This window comes from Perna viridis, chromosome 3 (assembly GCF_037379345.1).
Source record: "Perna viridis isolate PV_CMFRI_1.1 ecotype Kerala chromosome 3, ASM3737934v1, whole genome shotgun sequence".
In the NCBI taxonomy this organism is placed as follows: Eukaryota; Metazoa; Mollusca; class Bivalvia; order Mytilida; family Mytilidae; genus Perna; species Perna viridis.
In genome coordinates this window covers 30,133,881-30,155,733 of record NC_142447.1, presented here as the reverse complement: position 1 = coordinate 30,155,733, position 21,853 = coordinate 30,133,881, and the positions used below count along the sequence as shown (strand labels likewise).

At 34.4% G+C, this 21,853-nt stretch overlaps 1 protein-coding gene across 4 annotated transcripts in view; it reads left to right on the top strand.

Annotated features, from left to right (window-relative positions):
• LOC148621812 (neuronal acetylcholine receptor subunit alpha-10-like) overlaps positions 1–21,513 on the top strand; it is a 62,570-nt gene extending 41,057 nt beyond the window's left edge. For 2 of the 4 annotated variants that reach the window (XM_088576550.1, XM_088576552.1), the window contains 5 exons: positions 14,866–15,053; positions 16,169–16,213; positions 16,771–16,883; positions 18,623–19,158; positions 20,355–21,513. In XM_088576550.1, the coding sequence (XP_088432676.1) occupies positions 14,866–15,053; positions 16,169–16,213; positions 16,771–16,883; positions 18,623–19,158; positions 20,355–20,959 (1,487 nt within the window). In that variant the 3' untranslated portion in view covers positions 20,960–21,513. Of the gene's footprint in view, positions 1–5,578; positions 5,639–14,865; positions 15,054–16,168; positions 16,214–16,770; positions 16,884–18,622; positions 19,159–20,354 lie in introns of those variants that run through there. The other 2 variants (XM_088576551.1, XM_088576553.1) reach the window with 2 other exon arrangements.
• Positions 21,514–21,853: the final 340 nt, after the last annotated feature.

Below are 21,853 nucleotides of genomic sequence, written 5' to 3'. Positions count from 1 at the left end.
CGTTGGGAATCCTCTTGAGCAAAGGCCAATTAGTAACAATACAGAATGTAAAGATTTTCAGTATATAACTTCATTGACTTTTATGGTGTAAACATCTCATATAACACTATATTGTTTCCTTGCCATATTACAGAACCAATCAAATTAGAACCGTTCCGTGAAGATTGGCCAAAGGTCTTATCAAACGGTGATAGGAATTCAATAAGCAGTCAGTCTTTTCTCTGTGAGCTATTATGTGCTCCGGCAAGCTTTGCATCATGATTATTACCAATTGGCGTCTAATAAATAGTAACTTTATTACTTAAGTTTTTGTCGTCTAACTCATTAATCGGACAAAACTTGATAATAAGACATAAATGGGGCTAAGCATGAGGGTCCATAAGGCCTTGTCCTGCCTACTGAAATAATTGGTAAAAAACTATTATCAATTCGGAAGAAAACTAAATAATAATGTAATACATATTGTAAATTTTCAATTTTAGGCATTCAGTTAGTGATTTAAAAAATAACAATACAGAAACGAATGCACAAAAACCGCCTGGAAAGCTATTATGTCAATAAAATGGCATTTTTCACTCTTCGGCCACTTATTCTATAGTGAGATCCAGCGTTAACCAAAAAAAGATTGAAATTGAAAGTATGCATTTATAAAATCTTTCTATAGGAAAAAGGATTTTTTGGTTCACGCTGGATCTCTATATGCATTTAACAAAACAAACCTTCTAAAATAATGTTTAAAATCCCTTCAAAAATGACTAAGTCGTACTTTACATGTACATGTATCATGTGACCTAGCTAACTCTCATATGATTAAGTACCTGGCCACCCGTGTAAAATACACTGAAATCCTTATTACATTGTACAAGTGGAGTAGATATATTAATTAAAGAGCTTTTATCTTACCTTTATGCCAAAGAATGAAATAAAGTCTGAAATAATCTTTGATCAGACGTCGATTGTGCTATAGTCACTGCTATAAACATTCATGCATGTACGTGAATGCGCTTATATACTTTGAAACGCGTTACTGTCCTTTACGTGGGATTTTTTCTATGAATTTAATATTGGAATCCAATAGTTTTCAATACTTTTTTTTTGCTGTAATATCCGTATAAATCTCCTTGATAAAAGATTGTTCTACATTATGATTTACTTTTGCATGGCTGTTTGTTTTGTTTGTTGGGGTTTAACGCCCGAGCAGCAATATTTCAGCTATATTCAGGCGATGAACATGAAGTGGATGATAAAATGAACATGAAATGATGATGAAATGAAAAATGGGATGGGACACAAGGATAATGGGGTCGACAAATTTTGATTGCCACTGGAAATTGGGAGAGATGGTTAGGGTCGGGCAATTCAGCCTCCTGGGGCGGAGCCCTATGGTTCCTACTCCGGAAGAATACCACAGCAGGGTTCTTTAACGTGCGAGGAACGTGGCATCTTTCCAAACACAGTGCACCACTATGGTTTGCGGTCAGGTTTTCCGTTTGCCTGACAACTCCAGCATGTAACACGCCAGGGGTACCCTATTCCACCACCTGGGGCATACAACCCAGATTCTGTGCACTATTTAGTCGCCCTCTACGACAAGCTTAGCGCTGCTGCAGGCCTATTCTTTTGACACCCGGACCTGCACGGGTCACTTTTGCATGGAACATAGTACAAAAATGAGAGACTTTAAATAAGCTCGTATAAGCATTAGTGTATTAAAACCTGCAGCACGCTGTCTAAAGATAATTTTCTTTGTAACAAATGCTGCAAAGCATTTTATTTCCTTATGCGATCGGGCAAAGTTGGTAACACTGTTATAATATCAAGCGCGAATAAAGTTTTTTACTCGCTTCTGTTTTTATTTTGAAAGTAGAAAAATTAAAAGCCGTTTGCTTTGTTTGCCTGTAAAAAAATCCAGGTCTGGGTATTTATCTATTACAATGATTAAGTACAGTTCTATATAACAAAGTTCTTTCGACACTGATTTCTTTATTCGGGAAAAATCTTCAATACATATACATTTGCAATGTGTACATTTCAAACATGTCCTTGCATGTATTCTATATTGCAAATTTAATATATGCAAAATGCTGGTCAATTTTACGCAACTTTCTGTGTATAAAATCCTGTTGCTTACGTTTCTTGTGTATAAAGTAAATATTCCAACATTTCTTTCGTATTTACTGTACACTGAAACATACGCCAAAAAAACATGTAAATACTTAAAATACCCGTTTTTATATCAAAGCTGTTACCTGAGGAAGTACTTCGATGCTCCGCTCAGGAGGAGCATGGATGTACATGTAAATTTTTTAAATCCATGTGTAAATATCTGTGCTTAATAGCCTACATGTAGTTTTAGTATTTGTTATAACGGGTCTTGTATAATATTTGTGCCAAGCAGTCCTGTCGTGCTAATTGTTGTCTGCAGTTCCGCTTTTTGTCAGTTTTTCGATATTAAATGCAAATTTTAGCGTCTATATTTTATGTGAACGAAGTTGTCTTTCATTTTAGTCAGCTGCATCCTGTGTTGCGTTTGTATTTAATCCGTGTCGCCAAATTGTTGTTATCCGCCTCTTGAAAATATTAGAAAAAAACAAAAACAGGCGCGTCGCGGGAGGTGGATTTAATGTGGGTGCGACAATGCCTTATACATGTAGGTTGACAGGTTAAATAAGCAGGGTCTGACCGTGAACCATCTGAGGTTTAGTGGTATGAATATCCACGTGACATTAATCAAAATTAGTTTTTGAATCCTAATTTAATATATACCAAGATTTCATGCATTTTAGCGGAGATACGGTTTGTATTGATGTTAATCTTCGAAAACCCCTACAAAAGGAGACCCCCTGTTATTCTTGTCCAAAATCGAAGTGTGTCACTTCTTGGCTTCTTAACTTCCCAGTTTCATCCCCAATATTTTGACTGATGAATAGCGAATATTTCGAAAGCGGTAGGATTTATGCTCCCACCGGGAGAAGACCGTTGAAGATTACGGAATGTATGATGAGATGTTTGGAGGCTCCAGCTTAAAACGGCCGATATCGGGAGGTTTAGTAGATAGATAGATAGATAGATAGATATAGATATTGATTTATTTATTTCAAACTTTCCCACATTAATTTATTATTATTCGTAATCATAAATTCAAATAAAAAAATGTTTCATTTTTATTTTTCTCGTTTATGTATTTTGAAACTTCGCAAATATATAAATTGTTGATTTAATTAACAGTATTGATTGTTTACTTCAACCGTACTAAGTTCAGTTAACCTGAAAAGAGAAAAGCGTTTTTGTATAATTATTAAGATCGACAATTGGCTTAGTTATATTTGTTCTCCAATTTTCTTCATAAAATTACCAATCTGACCATCATTCTTAGAACGACAATCACTTTAAAAAATTCAAGAAGTCACGTTGTATGTATATGAAGTACGGATACAAGATCGCAGATCGTTTGACGGACATAGCTTGTTTTGCTCGTGTATATATACGGACAACGGTCCAATTAAACGTCGTTGACCAGATCATTATCAATTCATTTGTAATTGTGAACATTCAATAACAAAGAAGTCATAAGTTTAGTGTGACCATCATCAGCATCGGAAATCATGAATTTAGTATGACAATCAGTAGCATTCCCGTCTTTCTTCTTCTTTAATAGTTCTGTCATTGCCCTATTGGACAAAACCTAAGTTTTGTTTTCTTTACTGCTTTTCGGGTATTACGTAATTTATTGAATCTAATGTGTTTTCTTCCAATTTTGTGGTAAGACTAATACTCTGACAAATACAACTAATCCAATTCTACCCACACAGCGTTTGATGTGTGATAAAGTGTCATACGCTCAGTATAGAATAATACGTTACAGTAAGGTTTATGTATATTCATTGTCTGTGTTCCTGAATAACCCTGTCACTGCTCTATATGTTCGGTTTATCCTATGTCTTTTCTGTCAATCAAATTGTTATATTTTACTTTTCAATGTATTTAATCAGTGACGTTGAAGATTATAAGTTTAAGAATTAGAATTTATGAATTCGTTATGAATATTTTTGTTATGATACTGTTTTATTCCATGCGATGTACATAAACATGTAGACAAACGGCTAATTCAGATTATACCAGGCGTCAGAAAAGGGTCATATTTAATATTCTGTTACTTTGTACCTTAACCAAGGTTTTGGGTATAATGGTAGATATATCTAAGCGTTTTCACATGTTTAAATAAACTCAAATAATGAAATCTAAAACAAAACGATACTATTATTTCGAACCTTGAATCGTATAGACCCTTTCGGATTATTTGATGGCATGGTCATTATGCATTTGTGTTTATTTTTTCATTATTATAATTTTTGTTATTTAATATATTTTTTTTCTTCATCATTGATGTTGTCATTCTTCAAGTAAGTGGTTACAGATTGTTCCAGTTAAGTAACCCGTTATGGTGTATACACACTTTTGTTGACTTGCTTGAGATTCTGTACCAGTATAAACTCTAGAAGAATAGCTTGACTTTTCTAATCAAAACTTTACTCCAAGAACTAATGTTAATAATATGCATGGAAATATAAGTGAAATCAATGCGAATAAAGGGATGTTCAACATCCGATTTTCCTTTATTTTGTAATTCATCATTTATATGTCTGGGGACGGATGTTGCATACCTAATAAGAGCATTTATTGATTGAAATGTTATTAATCAAGGGGGAACAAAATGCTATCAGTTGTACAATTGACAGTCATGTTTCTGAAATTTACGAACGAATGCAACAAGTGCAATACTTGTTTAAAAGAAATCCAGGAAATGCAATGTGTTGGTGAATTTAAATTTTGCTGGACTCAATAGATATTTTCGTGTAGCTACATTCCTTACTGCTAATTAACATGACATGTTTTCGCTTCTCATAAGTTCAAGTCTTAAATTGAAGTTTTAAGAAAATTTTAATCACGTACATGTATGTGTCAAGTCCTCTTACGAAATGTTTACTTTTTAAATTCGCTGAAAAAATTGCCAATTACTGCATACATAGCATTTCCAGAGTTAACACACTCAAATTCCTTTACGTGCCTTTTGAGGAATAAATTTTTCACTTGAAATACATGTTCTGTAGGTGTATATTCGTCAATAAGTAAAGTTTCCTGTAGGTAAAATTTTCACTCTCTGAATTTCCCTGCCTCGTTGATATTCAGCATCGTCAAATGCATAGTAACAAATATAATCTATATTATTACGAAATTAATATCATCATTTATTAAAAATATATTTTAAATTTGTAATTAGATCATAAATGTTCCCCAAAAATCGAAGTTAACTCTGATTAAGGTACTGCATGTAAAATGGGTTGATCATATTTTTACCATTTTTACGAAATTAGAAACGAAAATTGGTTAATTTTTTTTGAACTGGTTTAACAATGGTTCTTATTTTTTTTTACGGAAAAGGCTTCTTTGTTATAAATTTTACTTTGGACCTTGGACCGTTTTTACACAAACTATATTGATTTGAAAGTAATTGTTGGGGAATTTCATTTCCTGTATTTATTACATTGGTTAAAATGGTTCTCTCACAAAATAGCAATAAAACGTTATGAGTCAGCTGCAACTGAGATAAACTGCGTCATAATTGCATGTATCTTGTGTAAGTTTTATTTACTAGTAGTATATAACTGTTTTTGTTCAAGTCAAATGTCTCCATTTGTGTGAATTTCAATCAAGGAAAATGGAAATTTATCAATATTTAAAATATTTGCAGAAAATAGTCTTGACAAATTGAATTGATACATTCTAGTATATAATATCCATTGAAGATGTCCAAACTGAGTATTTAACTATTTATTCATATATTTCTTGTTAAAAGCAGTATTATGGCACAACAGAGACTACATGATAAATCAGTAACAGCTTCATTGATTTATTCCTCAAATGCTTATGTATGTCACTTGTATGTTAAGAAGTTAATGAGTTAATGATTGTCAAACAAATATTCTCATATATTTTATTACAAATACATCAAACACGCATATGTAAGTAAGTAGTAGTCTTTGTAAGAATTATGCGAGTCATGTAATATGTGATGCACCTCAAAAGAGCGACACATGTTTTGTTATTAAGTTGCTTTATAGGTCTATATGATGATATGTATAATTATACATTCCTATCTGTCTGCATTTAGGAGTTAATCTACATCGATACAGAGTTGTCTCCTTTAATTTTGAATTTTACTATACATTCTATATAGTGTTTATCTCCTAAGAACAAGGGTTAAATGAAAGGCCACATGTTTATTTCTGTTTACTATAATATTTCAAACAAAATATCAAATACAAAATTTCATTAGGTGTCCAACCATAAATCACATTTTGCATGATTCTTATCTAGAATGGTACTTTATACCCTAGTATCTACTGTTCAATAAAACATTTGATGTAAAAGAAGTAAAAGCAAAACACAATGTCGAGTTTCTCTGTTTAGTAATGTAGATAGCTCGAAATATCTTATATAATATGTTGCAAAACACAATAAATATAAAATTTTCCATTTTAAATGTTTTTTTTGAAGAGATAACTAATTGATGTAAGGGTATGGTAAACTGTCCCCTGATTCTCAAGTTTTACTACATTGAAATAAAAAAAAAGCCCCGTGCAGGTCCGAGTGTCAAAAGAATAGGCCTGCAGCAGCGCTAAGCTTGTCGTAAAAGGCGACTAAATAATGCTCAGGAACCTAGCCAGGGGCTAGGCGCTCTGCCCACAGAGCAACTGGGATGTGTGCCCCAGGTGGTGGAATGGGTATCCCTGGCGTGTTACATGCTGGGGTTGTCAGGCTATAATTTGGAAAACCTGACTGCAAACCATAGTGGTGCACCGTGTTGGGAAAAATGCCACGTTCCTCGCACGTTAAAGAACCCTGCTGTGGTATTCGATAGGAGTAGGAACCTTTGCGCTCTGCCACAAGAGGCTAAATTGCCCGACCCTACCCATCCCCCCTTTTTCCAGTGGCAATCAAAATTTGTCGACCCTATTATCCTTGTATCCCATCCCATTTTTCATTTCATCATCATTTCATGTTCATTTCATCATCCATTTCAGGTTCATCGTCTGAATATAGCTGAAATTTTGCTGCTCGGACGTTAAATCCCAACAATCAATCAAATCAAAAAGATTATTTCCAATCATGTACAATATCTAAAAACGCCATATACGTAGACAACTGTCTATGTTTCTTGTCTTAATAATAAAAATGTATTTTCATTTTTATTACTTATATTTGCCATATTCTCTTTAAATATCCCATTAGTATTGACTACTCTATGTATATACAGACATTTCCATGAACACTTAATTTGTTCTCAATAAATAAGTTTGTAAAAAATTGGAAAATCAAGATTTATAACTACTGAACTGCAACATTGCTATATTATGGGTTTTATTTCATTCGGTTTAATATTAATTAATTGTTTGCAAAGTGCCTAAATACACAATTACTAAGTCAAGGGTAACATTTAATGATAGTAACCACGAATAGAATAAATCCAGTTCTGTATATTCCCATCTCCTCATATTGTGATCTCACGAATGTCGGGTTATAATTAAATTTAATATATTATTATCTCATGTTGATGCCTTTTCTCGTGATTTCATTGGTTTCCACAGACTCTTTAAACCGGTTTGTGTGAAAAGTCAAGATGAAGAAAAACGATCATTTCTTCCACTACCGTTTGTCAACAAAGGTATAGATGCAATTAATTTGGCTAACATCTTCCATCACAAAAACGTTACCAACAAAATTCCACCATATTTCAAAGACAAATCCATACCAATTATTTCATTTTCCTATACTTCACCCATGGCATCCAAAATTTATAAAAGGCTATTGCAGAACCTCGAGATTGAGGACTTCAGGGCTAAACCACCTGACTGTTCTTGCAAAACCTCTCCATTCAAATATGGACCTTCTGGTCACGTCGTTACGGAAGATTTAACCATTATCTAAAGAATCTCTGCGTAATATCCTTTCTAAATGTCCAAAGTACCGTGAACCACGCTCCATAAATTGGAATTATAACTTTAAAGTTCTTATGGATGCCGTCGAGGACTATGCAAGAAAATGTATAAAACGAGAACAAGAAGACATTGATTCTCTGTCAGAGTGGTTAAAGGCCGTGAGGTCTTTAATTTTGAAACGTATGAAAGTTTTAAGTAGGTCATTGAGTGCCAAGGCTACATTAGTTTTTAAAGACCCCGATGTAGCAAAAACATTGTCTACTATACATGACAAATATGTTGTCGTACCAGAAGACAAAGCCTAAAACAACATTGTTTTTGTCTGCAAAACGTTTAACATCCAATGTTTATTATCAGGGGTAGACGCAGAAAATAATAGCAGTGATAAGACCTATACTGCTACCACTCTCTCCAAAAGAAGAGATTGTGGAAAACCATAAATCTGTGCTATCCTCTTTTGGTCTCTACCAAGGACGATGATTGTGATTTACCGTCTATGTACTGGATTCCTAAACTCCACAAGAATCCATACAAACAACGTTTCATAGCTGGATCTGCAAAGTGTACCACCAAACCTCTTTCAAAACTTTTAACTTCTATACACACAACTGTCAAAGAGGGTCTGCAGTCCTACCACAACACTTATTACTCCTGTAGTGGTATTAATTCAATGTGGATCCTGAAAAATTCGAAATATCTTTTGGAGACAATCAGTTCAAGACTATTATCTGAATATAATAGCCCCGTGCAGGTCCGAGTGTCAAAAGAATAGGCCTGCAGCAGCGCTAAGCTTGTCGTAAAAGGCGACGAAATAGTGCTCAGAACCTTAGCCGGGGGCTAGGACGCTCTGCCCACAGAGCAACTGGGTTGTTTGCCCCAGGTGGTGGAATGGGTAACCCCTGGTGTGTTACATGCTGGCGTTGTCAGGCTATAATACGAAAAACCTGACTGCAAACCATAGTGGTGCATCGTGTTTGGAAAGATGCCACGTTCCTCGCACGTTAAAGAACCCTTCTGTGGTATTCTGCCGGAGTAGGAACCATAGAGCTCCGCCCCAGGAGGCTGAATTGCCCGACCCTAACCATCTCTCCCAATTTCCAGTGGCAATCAAAATTTGTCGACCCCATTGTCCTTGTGTCCCATCCTCTTTTCATTTCATCATCATTTCATGTTCATTTTATCATCAATTTCATGTTCATCGTCTGAATAGAGCTGAAATATTGCTGCTCGGACGTTAAACTCCAACAAACAAACTGAATATAATAGCATTAAAACCTATGACTTTTCAACACTGTATACTTCTATTCCCCATACTCAGTTAAAATCCCGACTTAAAAACATTATACATCGTTGTTTTTCAAAAAAAGATGGAACACCTAGATACAAAGATACAATTCTTGGTAGAGATTCCTCATACTTTGTAAGAAATAATTCCAAATCATCTTCCAAATATACAGAGCAAGATGTTTACAAAATGCTGGAAGTTTTAATCGACAACATATTTGTCCAGTGTGGTGAACGTGTTTTTCAACAAATGGTCGACATTCCAATGGGAACAAATTGTGCTCCTTTACTTGCTGACCTATTCCTTCACTCTTATGAGACTGACTTTATAGCTGATCTGATCAGAAAGAAAGAATATCGTTTGGCTAGATCCTTCAATCTCTGTTTCCGCTATATGGATGACGTATTATCTTTAAACAATCCTAATTTCGGGGATTTGATACATCGCATCTACCCAAAGGAACTTGAGATAAAGGATACTACAGACACTGTGAAGTCAGCCTCATATCTTGACCTACACTTAGAAATCGATGGTAAAGGCAAAGTATTGACCAAACTTTACGACAAACGTGATGACTTTTCATTCAGAATTGTCAACTTTCCTTTCATCTGTGGCAACATCCCTTCGGCACCTGCGTATAGAGGGTTCATATCACAACTCATACGCTATGCCAGAGCTTACCGAAACTACGCAGACTTTTTGTATCGCGCTAGAACTCTAACAAATAGGCTTCTGGAACAGGGTTATGTTGCTACAAGATTGAAGTCATCACTACAGAAGTTTTATCGTCGTCATTATGAACTCGTGGATTGTTATGGTGTATCCATTTGCACCATGAAAACTGATTTATTCAACGGGTCGTGGTTTTCCTTTCCTCGTTTGTCTACCCCGGACTTGACTTTTTATGAGCAACTCGGCGGGTGTTTCTAGAAAAACAGAGGACGCTTATCCTATCGGTGCACCTGGTCCATGCTCCCAGTTTTTAGTGGAGTCCGAGTTGGTTGCTCATTTGCTTTTGTTACTTTGTATGTATGATTTTAGTTACTTTATGTTCTTTGTTGTGTGTGACTGTTTTCCATGTCTGGTCTTTGTCCCTGGATTACATTCTTTTGATTACCGCTATAACCTTGGTTCCCTTGATTACTCTTTCATTCCTACGTTGTATTTCGCTTCCGTACGTACCAAAAAGATACATTGCATGCCTTAAAAATTATTTAATTTTGTTTTGGCATTTCACATATTTGAATAATTCTTATGTATGAAACTGTTGAGTAATGTCATTAAGAAAAAATGTCATAAGCATGTCAAATAATGAAATATTCCTTTATTGGTCTCAAACAAACAAAACATGATTAGGATTTAAACTTTCGGGGCATTTCAGGGATTTGTGAGTAATGGTCCATTTTCAATTACCTAAGTTAGTCATAATATTCTAAATTATAACGAAATCAGTAAAAGGTTGTGTTTTATGACTTGACCGACATAAAAGTTTTGATATCTAGGCCCGTCGTGATTTCTTGTTCTACCCTTACCTCTTTGCTCTCTTATGGTTTCCTTTAAACGCTTTGAAAACAAATCATATTACAATATACTCGTCTGGTTTAAGGAATGCCCGTTAACACTACAAAGGGAAGTCATCTATACAGTAGCACTTCTTGTAAGAATTATGCTTATTCTGTAGTATGTAATACACATACAAAATGGCTGCACATTTTTATTTTTTGTTATTAAGTTGCTTTGTTGACCTATATGATGAAACGATTGATTGATTGATTGATTGGTGGGGTTTAACGTCCGAGCAGCAATATTTCAGCTATATTCAGACGATGAACATGAAATGGATGATAAAATGAACATGAAATAATGATGAAATGAAAAAGGGGATGGGACACAAGGATAATAGGGTCGACAAATTTTGATTGCCACTAGAAAAAGGGAAGGATGGGTAAGGTCGGGCAATTCAGCCTCCTGTGGCGGAGCGCAAAGGTTCCTACTCCTATCGAATACCACAGCAGGGTTCTTTAACGTGCGAGGAACATGACATCTTTCACTTCACGGTGCATCACTATGGTTTGCGGTCAGGTTTTCGTATGATAGCCTGACAACCCCACCATGTAACACGCCAGGGATACCCCATTCCACCGCCTGGGGCACACATCCCAGTTGCTCTGTGGGCAGAGCGCCGGCTAGGTTTCTGAGCACTATTTAGTCGCCTTATACGACAAGCTTAGCGCTGCTGCAGGCCTTTTCTTTTAACACCGGACCTGCACGGGGCATATGATGAAATCATTCAAATCTGTCCGGTATATGTAGATAATTTACATTGAAAATCCAATAGCTCTGTATGTGACATTCACAGAGGTATTTCCATTATTTCTCCTAGAACCAAGGGTTATGGGTTTATTTATAAATGCCAGACGTTGTTTTTATTTCTTTAATTCATGTATTTTAAACAAAATATGAAGAAAAAATATGCAGGCTTTCCGACCATGTATGACAGTTTTGCATGATTCCTAACTAGAGCACAACTAAGTTTTATTTTATTAATATGAGCTCATACTGACTTCTTTGCTTGTTTGTCTATATATATTATTCGTTCTAAATCATGTTTATGTTTCTTGTAAAGCTAATTGTTCATTTTTACTGAGATTCCTCAAACATTTACTATGACGACAAACAAATTTATTATCATAATAAATATTAATGATATATTTATTATCACTAAAACGAGTCTTGGCTCACCATAGCCCTATTATCACATTATCTATTTCTAAATACTATCAGTTATATGATGTTGTATTGATAAAGTCTGGTGGTCCATCTTTATCGGCTTCTATTTCACCATAAAGTTTAACTTTTCTAGATCTCTCCGTCATTTGTTTACATTCACATTAAACACCTTTCAGTTTAATCTTTCGGCTTATCCATTCTTCTTTTTGTTCTTTATCAGCGACAGCCAGTTAATGAAGCTTAAAGGAATAAAATTATTCATTAATATTACACAATATTCCAGTCAAGTACTTGTTGGACAAGAAATGACAGAAATTTCCGTTACGAAAGTATACATTCAGTTTATATCTTTATTCAAAGGCTACTCATGCTTTGCTCGAATAAATGTTTGCCTCAATTGAAGTCGTCAAAAATGCAAGTGTTGTGTGGTATAGTAAATTCGGGCTGATTAGATGTCACTTCCAGCTATAACCTTTAATAAATTGTTTTAACAGTATTTGTATAATATTATGCCGCTGTGTGACAGACATGGATCAACTACATGTCACGCAACAGCTGCATGCAAAAAAATCATATATTTATATACTCGAAACGTGGGTTACCCATTTCAATTGAAAAAGATGTCTTAGAAACAACTAACTGACGAAAGATCAAATCAGAGGCCTTGATACAACGCATCCCACCTCGAGAGTGTAGTAAACATAGAAGCAAATGTAGAATCACTACGTTTAACCCTTAACAAAACTAGAATTTCTATTCTATTGAAAATGCAGATATATAAATCAACATATCAAAGCTAGCGGGGAAAAAGCCATTTTTTAAAAAAGAACTATATATCCAGAGTCAAGTATTCAAACATAAGCTGTTAATACAACAACATGCCAATTTTATATAGGTATCGAATTGTGATTTTTTGTATGCTGTATACGAACTTCAAGTAGTAATATCTCGTCAACACAATAGAAAGATACAGATAGAAACAAAAAGTCTACGATATATTTTCACTTTAAACCAGTTAAAGAAAAAAAAACGTTAACAAGAATATGAACCATGTGTTTATTCAATTTTTTTTATTATTTGGTTTGTTTGTTTGTTTGTTGGGGTTTAACGTCCGAGCAGCAATATTTCAGCTATATTCAGACGATGAACATGAAATAGATGATAAAATGAACATGAAATGAAAAAAAAAAGGATGGGACACAAGGACAATAGGGTCGACAAATTTTGATTGCCACTGGAAAAAGGGGGGATGGGTAAGGTCGGGCAATTTAGCCTCCTGTGGCGGAGCGCAAAGGTTCCTACTCCTAACGAATACCACAGCAGGGTTCTTTTACGTGCGAGGAACGTGGCATCTTTCCCAACACGGTGCACCACTATGGTTTGCGGTCAGGTTTTCCGTATTATAGCCTGACAACCCCACCATGTAACACGCCAGGGGTACCCCATTCCACCACCTGGGGCACACATCCCAGTTGCTCTGTGGGCAGAGCGCCTAGCCCCCGGCTAGGTTTCTGAGCACTATTTAGTCGCCTTATACGACAAGCTTAGCGCTGCTGCAGGCCTACACCCGGACCTGCACGGGGCTTTATTATTTGGGATTTATTTTTTGGGGGAATTTAGTGATTTTGCAGAAAACAATGTTATCAGAATTATAACGAATATGATATATACGAGACAATTTTTATACAGTTGTATTATACTGTGTCTGTCTATATCGACAAAATTTTAATTGTTGGACCCTACCCATCCCTTCCTTTTTCTAGTGGCCATCAAAATTTGTCGACCCTATTATCCTTGTGTCCCATCCCTTTTTTCATTTCATCGTTAAACCCTAACAATCAATCCATCAACTAACTTTCTTTCTTATTACTGCCAGAAAATGTTTTCATAAAAGATAAGGTTTAAATCTGTTGATGTTTACGATGTGTGAATACTTGAGCTCTTCCAGGTGACAATTTCAAATGGTAGCTGCATACAATTTGATAACTGTGAATGATTGATTCATTTCATTTTCTCGGTGGTAAGAGATTGAACAACTACCATAGCAACATACAAATACAATGCATGAATTATATCGTCTTTGATTTCATGACAGAAAAAAAATATACTTGTGAAGAGAAACGACAGGTTGTACTTTAATTTAAAGATAGACGGTGGTTAGTGGATATATACTGGCCTTGTAATTGACCAAATATCATTGAAGCTATTCAGACGACCTCTGTATTCGAGGTGATATATAGTTTCCAGACAGGGATGTCTTTGCTTTATTAATTGACGATTAAACAACACATTTGTAAATAATTTAACAGAACTATGTCTGTTGAATGTCATAGTATGTCTGTTCTGTGAATGTAAATTGAAACTAATTTAATTGCAATAAGGTAGCAAAATCATGCAGGCATAGAGTTGGAATCTATTAATATTCCAGAAGGCATAGGAATAACGATAAAAATCAATGATTTAAAATTTGTCCATTACTAGTCATTTGCATTGCTTATATATGACGATATTCCAGTTTATTTTGCTTTTACCCTAAAGACACCCAGTTTCAAAAACTCCTGTTTATATATTTCACATTACACAACTGCTGGAAGAATAACAAAAGTATTTGTTTAACTTTTTGACAAGTTAACATAAATATTATTCATACACTTTCTACGCAAACAGTGCTAAATTCTTAAATCTTTAATCAAAAGAAGTCTTCAAAGACCTACATTCGTCTTATCTCTGTTGTAGATAAATGAAAGACTTCCCTTCGTTTTCTGGCAGGTTGCAAGTGCAGAACTCCCCTGTAAATAGTTCTGACCTTTTTATTCCACTGACAATCAAGTGTATACTTTATTTTTGCAGCTGATGATATGTATGCAAATGGCTACTTTATGAAGCAGAACCACATAGCACCTGAAAATATGACTGAAGAACAAAGGTTGCTATACAAATTAATGCGTAATTACGATAGATCATCCCGACCTGTTTACAGGGCACAAACACCCGTCACCATAAGATTAGGAATCTCTCTGACGCAAGTCTTAGATATAGTAAGTTTTACTAATTTTAAGGGTTGGAATTTCACTTCAACGTTTACGGATAATCTCCGAATACCAATTATATTGTCAAAAATATGAATAGATGAGTACTTAATTTATAAGAAATCGATTGCGTAAACAATAACTCTTGAAAAAAACATGAAAACAAAAACTGTTTACAGATTTCATACTCGAGTAAAAATTGTGAGGCTTGTTGTTTTGTCGTGTTTAAAAAGAAATAGAATTTACATGTATTGATTAGAATATAAGATAATTCAATATAGGATAATTTATAGCTTCTATGGGTAAACTCTGAAACAAAAATCTATAATAACCGACAATACCAAATGTTCCTGAACGATTCTAAAGGTTCATAAAGTATTTGTCTACCTTGTGCTTTTGTACATTAAAATTGTTTTCTATGACTGATAAAAGAAAACAACTGCCTGTTCAGTCACTGACGTGATGCACATCAAAACATCTTTCTACACAAGATTAGTATGCGTTACCTCCAATTAAATGAAATAGTCAAAAAGTATAGAAATTATTGTTTTTCGTGGTGTTGGTAATTTGGAATTTTACTTAACGTTGTTCAAGATTTCTTGTTTCCATTCGCCTGACAATCTGTTATGTGAATTGTAAATTTACTGTGATGTTCAGGTAAAAGGCTAATTAAAGAATAATTATATAGTCATGATAGGGTTCAATATGAACGTAGGGCAAAATTAATAAGACAGAAGTTTCATGATCTTATTCCCAATTGTTATATTTATGGGAAGACTTGTACTGTAGAAAAAAAAGTCAATGACAACTTTTGTGCAGTTGTTTTATTGGATTTTTGGTCTTTGGATACAAGAACAATGGTTTTAAATTAACGCATTGTACTTTGGTTTGCTTTTTAAAGCAAACACAAGAAGAATGTACGCCGAATTGCATTGTTATACAATACTGATCAGCTAAATTGTACTATAAATTTTACAAGAGTTTGCAGTTGTGTAGATCTGAAACTTAATCAATTTAGTAAAATTTAGCAGAATTTTATATAATTGAATGCTGATATTTATCTGCATTACTTATTTCATCACATTGTATCATGCATTATTTATCACAACCACTGTATTTTCCAGGATGAAAAAAATCAAGTTTTAACAACGAATATTTGGCTCGATCAGGTATATAAATTGATTTTTAACATATTCTTGTTTACAAATAACTAATATTTTACCACCAACCATGATTTGGAGTTCTTGCATTGTATGAAACTTGTGCTTAGTGTCGATAAGCTGACTGAGAAAATGGCATCCATGTATAACAGTCATCAAAACCTTGCTGCATCATATAAAAAGAACAGAATGACCAAACTTAATTTTCATTTTGCATCAGTAATTATTTTCGCTAGATACATCTGTACATCCGTAAACTATCTCGGACTTGTATTTTAAATTCTTTGTTGTTAAATACTGTGAGATTGTATATCACTGTGTTAATATATTTGATTGATGATAAGAGTTCAACTATTGACAGTATAATTTTTCAGACCGCTGTCTTTTTACGTTTCATAGATTTCCATATCTAGACACGTTGATTTCTGTTGCTTAAAGAAATGCCCTACTTCTACTCTTCACAGGATGCGGTAATTCCTTTCGGAAGTTACGGCTTATTGTACGCATTTTTATATCACACTTCGGAAACTGATATGACATTAGTCAACTCTATTGATTTTAAACAGGAATGGTGTGACGAGAAATTGCGGTGGGATAACGATTCTGAATTCGCCAACATAAAACGGTTTCGGATACCATGTGATTTAATTTGGTTGCCCGACATAATCCTATACAATAGGTGAGAAAGTTGTTAAATTGTACAGATTATTGATTGATGAAGAAAAAAAAATAAAGCAAATTATTTTGCCATTAGCTATTAATAAATTTGAAGATGTACTAAGAGTATTATGTAATTTTCATCATCCGTATTTTGATCAACTGTCATTTCCAAAAGCAAAAGTAAAGTTCATATATTTTGACATCATTGTGTTAGACAAATTATGTGTACATTTCAAACCCTTTTTACCTTGGCCAGCATTGTTTTTTCGATATGAGTTACAGAGTTCATCATTACTTAATGTAGATCATACCTAATATTTCTAGTAGATAAATTTTCCTATTTTTCTCAAAGATGACCCTGAATGAACATACTTTATAATTTTGATGTAAAAAGTATAGGTCACATATAGGTTTTGAGTTAATTGTGTCTTATTAAAGCCAATAAAAAAGTCTGAAATTCCCTATATATTTCAATAGAACATTTCCCGCCAACATGCGAGCAAGTTGAAAAGTTAAAATCCTGTTTTTTTAAAAGGAGTATTTACATAATTATTTACATCCTGCGTATGGAGTGTTCATATCACAACTCATACGCTATGCCAGAGCTTGCCGAAACTACGCAGACTTTTTGTATCGCGCTAGAAGTCTAACAAATAGGCTTCTGGAAAAAGGTTATGTTGCTACAAGATTGAAGTCATCACTACAGAAGTTTTATGGTCGTCATCATAAACTCATGGATCGTTATGATGTATCCATCTGCACTATGAAAACTGATTTATTCAACGGGTCATAGTTTGCCTTTCCTCGTTTGTCTACCCTGGACTTGACTTTTTATGAGCAACTCGGCGGGTGTTTCTAGAAAAACAGAAGACGCTTACCCTACCGTTGCACCTGGTCCATGCTCCCAGTTTTTAGTGGAGTCCGAGTTGGTTGCTCATTTGCTTTTGTTACTTTGTATGTATGATTTTAGTTACTTTATGTTCTTTGTTGTGTGTGACTGTTTTCCATGTCTGGTCTTTGTCCCTGGATTACATTCTTTTGATTACCGCTATAACCTTGGTTCCTTTGATTACTCTTACATCAAAATAGGCGTAAAGAGAATCGGTTTCTCCTTTGAAATCTGAAAAAAAGGAAAATTTAAAATGACGGGAAAACTCTCGCAGAAATTTAATCATCGCCCGATGGTTAAAAAAGGTCACTTGCACATTTAAGAGACTGTCCATTTAGAAACCAGACAGATTTTACGATATGGGTGGCACTTGGTAAATTTTCTCCCTCGGATTTTTTAAATCGAAAATGGATGACTCAGGAAATGATTTTGAAATTCCCGAAAAAAAAGCAACCTAATTTTACACAAAATAAATGAGTTATCTCCTTTTTTCAATGAATTACAATGCTTTCTATGTAATTTGTTTCTTTTTTAACGTTGCAGTTAAAATAAAAAAAAACCAACTTTCAACTTTAAAAAAGGACGTATTTGCGAAATGAAATACATGAACATGTTTTAAAACAAATTTTGACATGTGCCACCCACTGCCTGGTATTTGCATAGGCATCCTCTTAATCACTGGCTTATAAAGGGAGAAGGATACATATAAGAAATGTTAGCGTTAATTTTCTAATAGTTAGTAAATATTTGACTACTCAATCTTAAAATAAACTCTGGTAAAAAAAATTGAACATTGTTAGTGAATAACTTGACATAGTATATAGTTAGTTTTTCTTAAATTTTATGGCTTTGCCTTTTTTGATTTTAAGCGTCGATAGTCACAGCAAAGGATACATGAAAAGTCTGGCCATGGTTGATAATGACGGAAATGTTTTCTGGCCACCCATCGTTCGTATGAGAAGTTCATGCAAAATGGATATAACATATTTTCCATTTGACGACCAAATATGTAAATTAAAACTTGGATCGTGGGCATACGACGGAAGTCAGGTAGACGTCACAAATAGAACTACCAATGTTGACTTATCAAATTACGTTGACAACGGAGAATGGACGTTGATTGCGACAAGAGCCGTGAGAAATGTTTTAGTGTATCCTTGTTGTAATGAAACCTTTCCAGATGTAACCTTCTACCTCCATTTACGGAGGAGGGTACTATATTACGCCTTTAATGTTATAATTCCTTGTGTTTTACTATCAATGTTGACATTAACTGGATTTCTACTGCCACCGGAATCTGGGGAAAAAGTAACTTTAGGACTAACTGTGCTGCTAGCATTCTCAGTGTTTATGCTGCTCATTGCTGAAAACATGCCACCAACTTCAGAATATATACCACTCATAGGTAAGATAAAGCAATCATTTTTGGTATGTGAACGCTTTGTTTGTTGGTGTTTAACGTCCGAGCAGCAATATTTCAGCTATATTCAGACTATGAACATGAAATGGATGATAAAATGAACATGAAATGAAAAACAAGGATGGGACACAAGGATAATGGGGTCGACAAATTTTGATTGCCACTGGAAAAGGGAGGATGGGTAAGGCCTCCTGTGGCTTGTCGTATAAGGCGACTAAATAGTGCTCAGAAACCTAGCCGGGGGCTAGGCGCTCTGCCCACAGAGCAACTGGGATGTGTGCCCCAGGTGGTGGAATGGGGTACCTCTGGCGTGTTACATGGTGGGGTTGTCAGGCTATAATACGGAAAACCTGACCGCAAACCATAGTGGTGCACCGTGTTGGGAAAGATGCCACGTTCCTCGCACGTTAAAGAACCCTGCTGTGGTATTCGATAGGAGTAGGAACCTTTGCGCTCCGCCACAGGAGGTGAAATTGCCCGACCTTACCCACCCCCCTTTTTCCAGTGGCGATCAATATTTGTCAACCCTATTATCCTTGTGACCCATCCTTTTTTTTCATTTCATGTTCATTTTATCATCCATTTCATGTTCATTGTCTGAATATAGCTGAAATATTGCTGCTCGGACTTTAAACCCCAACAATCAATCAATCAATCAATTAGATTTAAAAAAAAACACCACATGCAAAGTTATTTAGTCATTTTTGATTCCCAGTGTATTACTGTTTGCACTTCCTTCTTCGATCAAATAGCCTTGCTAAAACATCAACTCCAGGATTATATGTAGTTTATTCAGGAAATCAAATTTAGTAATTTCAGTAATAACTTCCCTTATAATGAGTCAGTTTATTGTAGGAAGGATAGTTCTACCGGTTACCATATATATCCAGAATTTTGTTATTTTGCACTTAGTTAACATTTCTAAACTTTATAAATTTTTGGAAGTTTTTTTCACTATTAGATATGAAAAAAGGACATGCAAAAAAAAGTAAAGTTATCCTTGATATATGACTGATTTGTCTTTATTGTTGAACTATAGATGTTAACGCATGAACCAATCATTGTTACTCTTGCATTTATATTTAATATCATATACATCACAACAAATACTCTATTGCTAAAATCGCTGTAAATATCACATTTTTCTATGTAAATAAATATATCATTCGTTTTTTTTTTAGGAATTTACCTTACTGTGATAATGGCAATGAGCGGTTTATCTGTGGTGTTTTCCGTATTTGTTTTAAACATTCATCACCGTGGAGCACTTGCCAAAGGTCCTCATAAATATGTAAAAATATGTGCAAAATTTGTTGCTAAAATGTTGTGTATGACCGTTAATTTAGATAACCAGGTAAATTACGGGTTAACACCAAACTATACCCCGGAGCGGAATTACATGTACCCATCACACGAAAATGAGGCCTTAATTCAAAATGATATAGGTCGTCATGGACATACAAATATGAATCATGTGGACATAAATGACGTCAGCAACGAAACATTAACCGACGTTATGAATCAAAACGTAAATATGCCCAACACAAACATGTATAAACATGAAAAATCAACTTTTGATAAAGAACTTTTAACTTACTTTAAACAAGTAATGCTATTACATGACAACTCGTTGTATGAGCGCCAAGCTGTACATGAATGGCAAGAGATTGCTAGAGTTGTCGATAGAGTAAGTTTTTGTGTATTTCTTGCTATAACAGGATTATCAACGATATTTTTACTAATTGTTAGTCCGATGACTAAAGATATTAATCTTGAACACATTTGACAAGAAGTAAAATGTTTTGTTGGTCATCAGTTTTGAGAAAATAATTCACAGTGTTCACAAGTTATAAGTCTGTTTGTTTATATGTGCATAAAAAGGATAAAGTGACACGATAAATTTTGAACATTATATTTTTTCAGCATTCTGGTGCTAGAACCTTAGCAACACTATTGACTTTACTTCAAGTAACATGCAATGTGATAATAAGGATAAATGAAATTAAGTTGCTTTCATATGAAGAGGCAATACAGTCATTGGTGTTCCTACACATGCATAAATTAATTTTAGCGTCCCTGTAGTGATGTCAATGCACAAAATGACATAAATCATAATTAGATTGTGTAGCTTAAAAATTGATATGTCAATAATCGTATTAAGTACTAGACAGCAGTAGATAATCTGACAACTCAGTATGAAATGTACATCAAAGTATACGATGTTTCACAAAATATTCTGTATATTTCGTATTTCTAATGTATTTAGAATGTATTTGAGCAGATCTTTTTGATTTTGCCATGTATGATATCGTTTATCATAATAAAACATTACACATTGTCTTACGGCTTGGTGTCATACGCTGGAAAATGATGAAGTTATTTTAAGTATCTATTCATTAAAGGATTCAGACACCGCCTATAGAAGAAGTGATTCGTGGTTTAGAAAAAACCCACTGAAAAAACTATGCTTTTGTGGTCTACATATGCTATATGTTTTAGGCAACGATAGTCATTTTTGTATTCAGATGTGTATTTTTTATGAGAAAACCATACATTTATTTCAGACTAAAATCAACCAAATTAAACGAAATACAGAAAAATAACTGTTGCAAAGTTTAAATTTCATACCAAATCTATTTAATTGTTATCTCGAAAGTGCAAAAGCCGAATGAGAGAATTG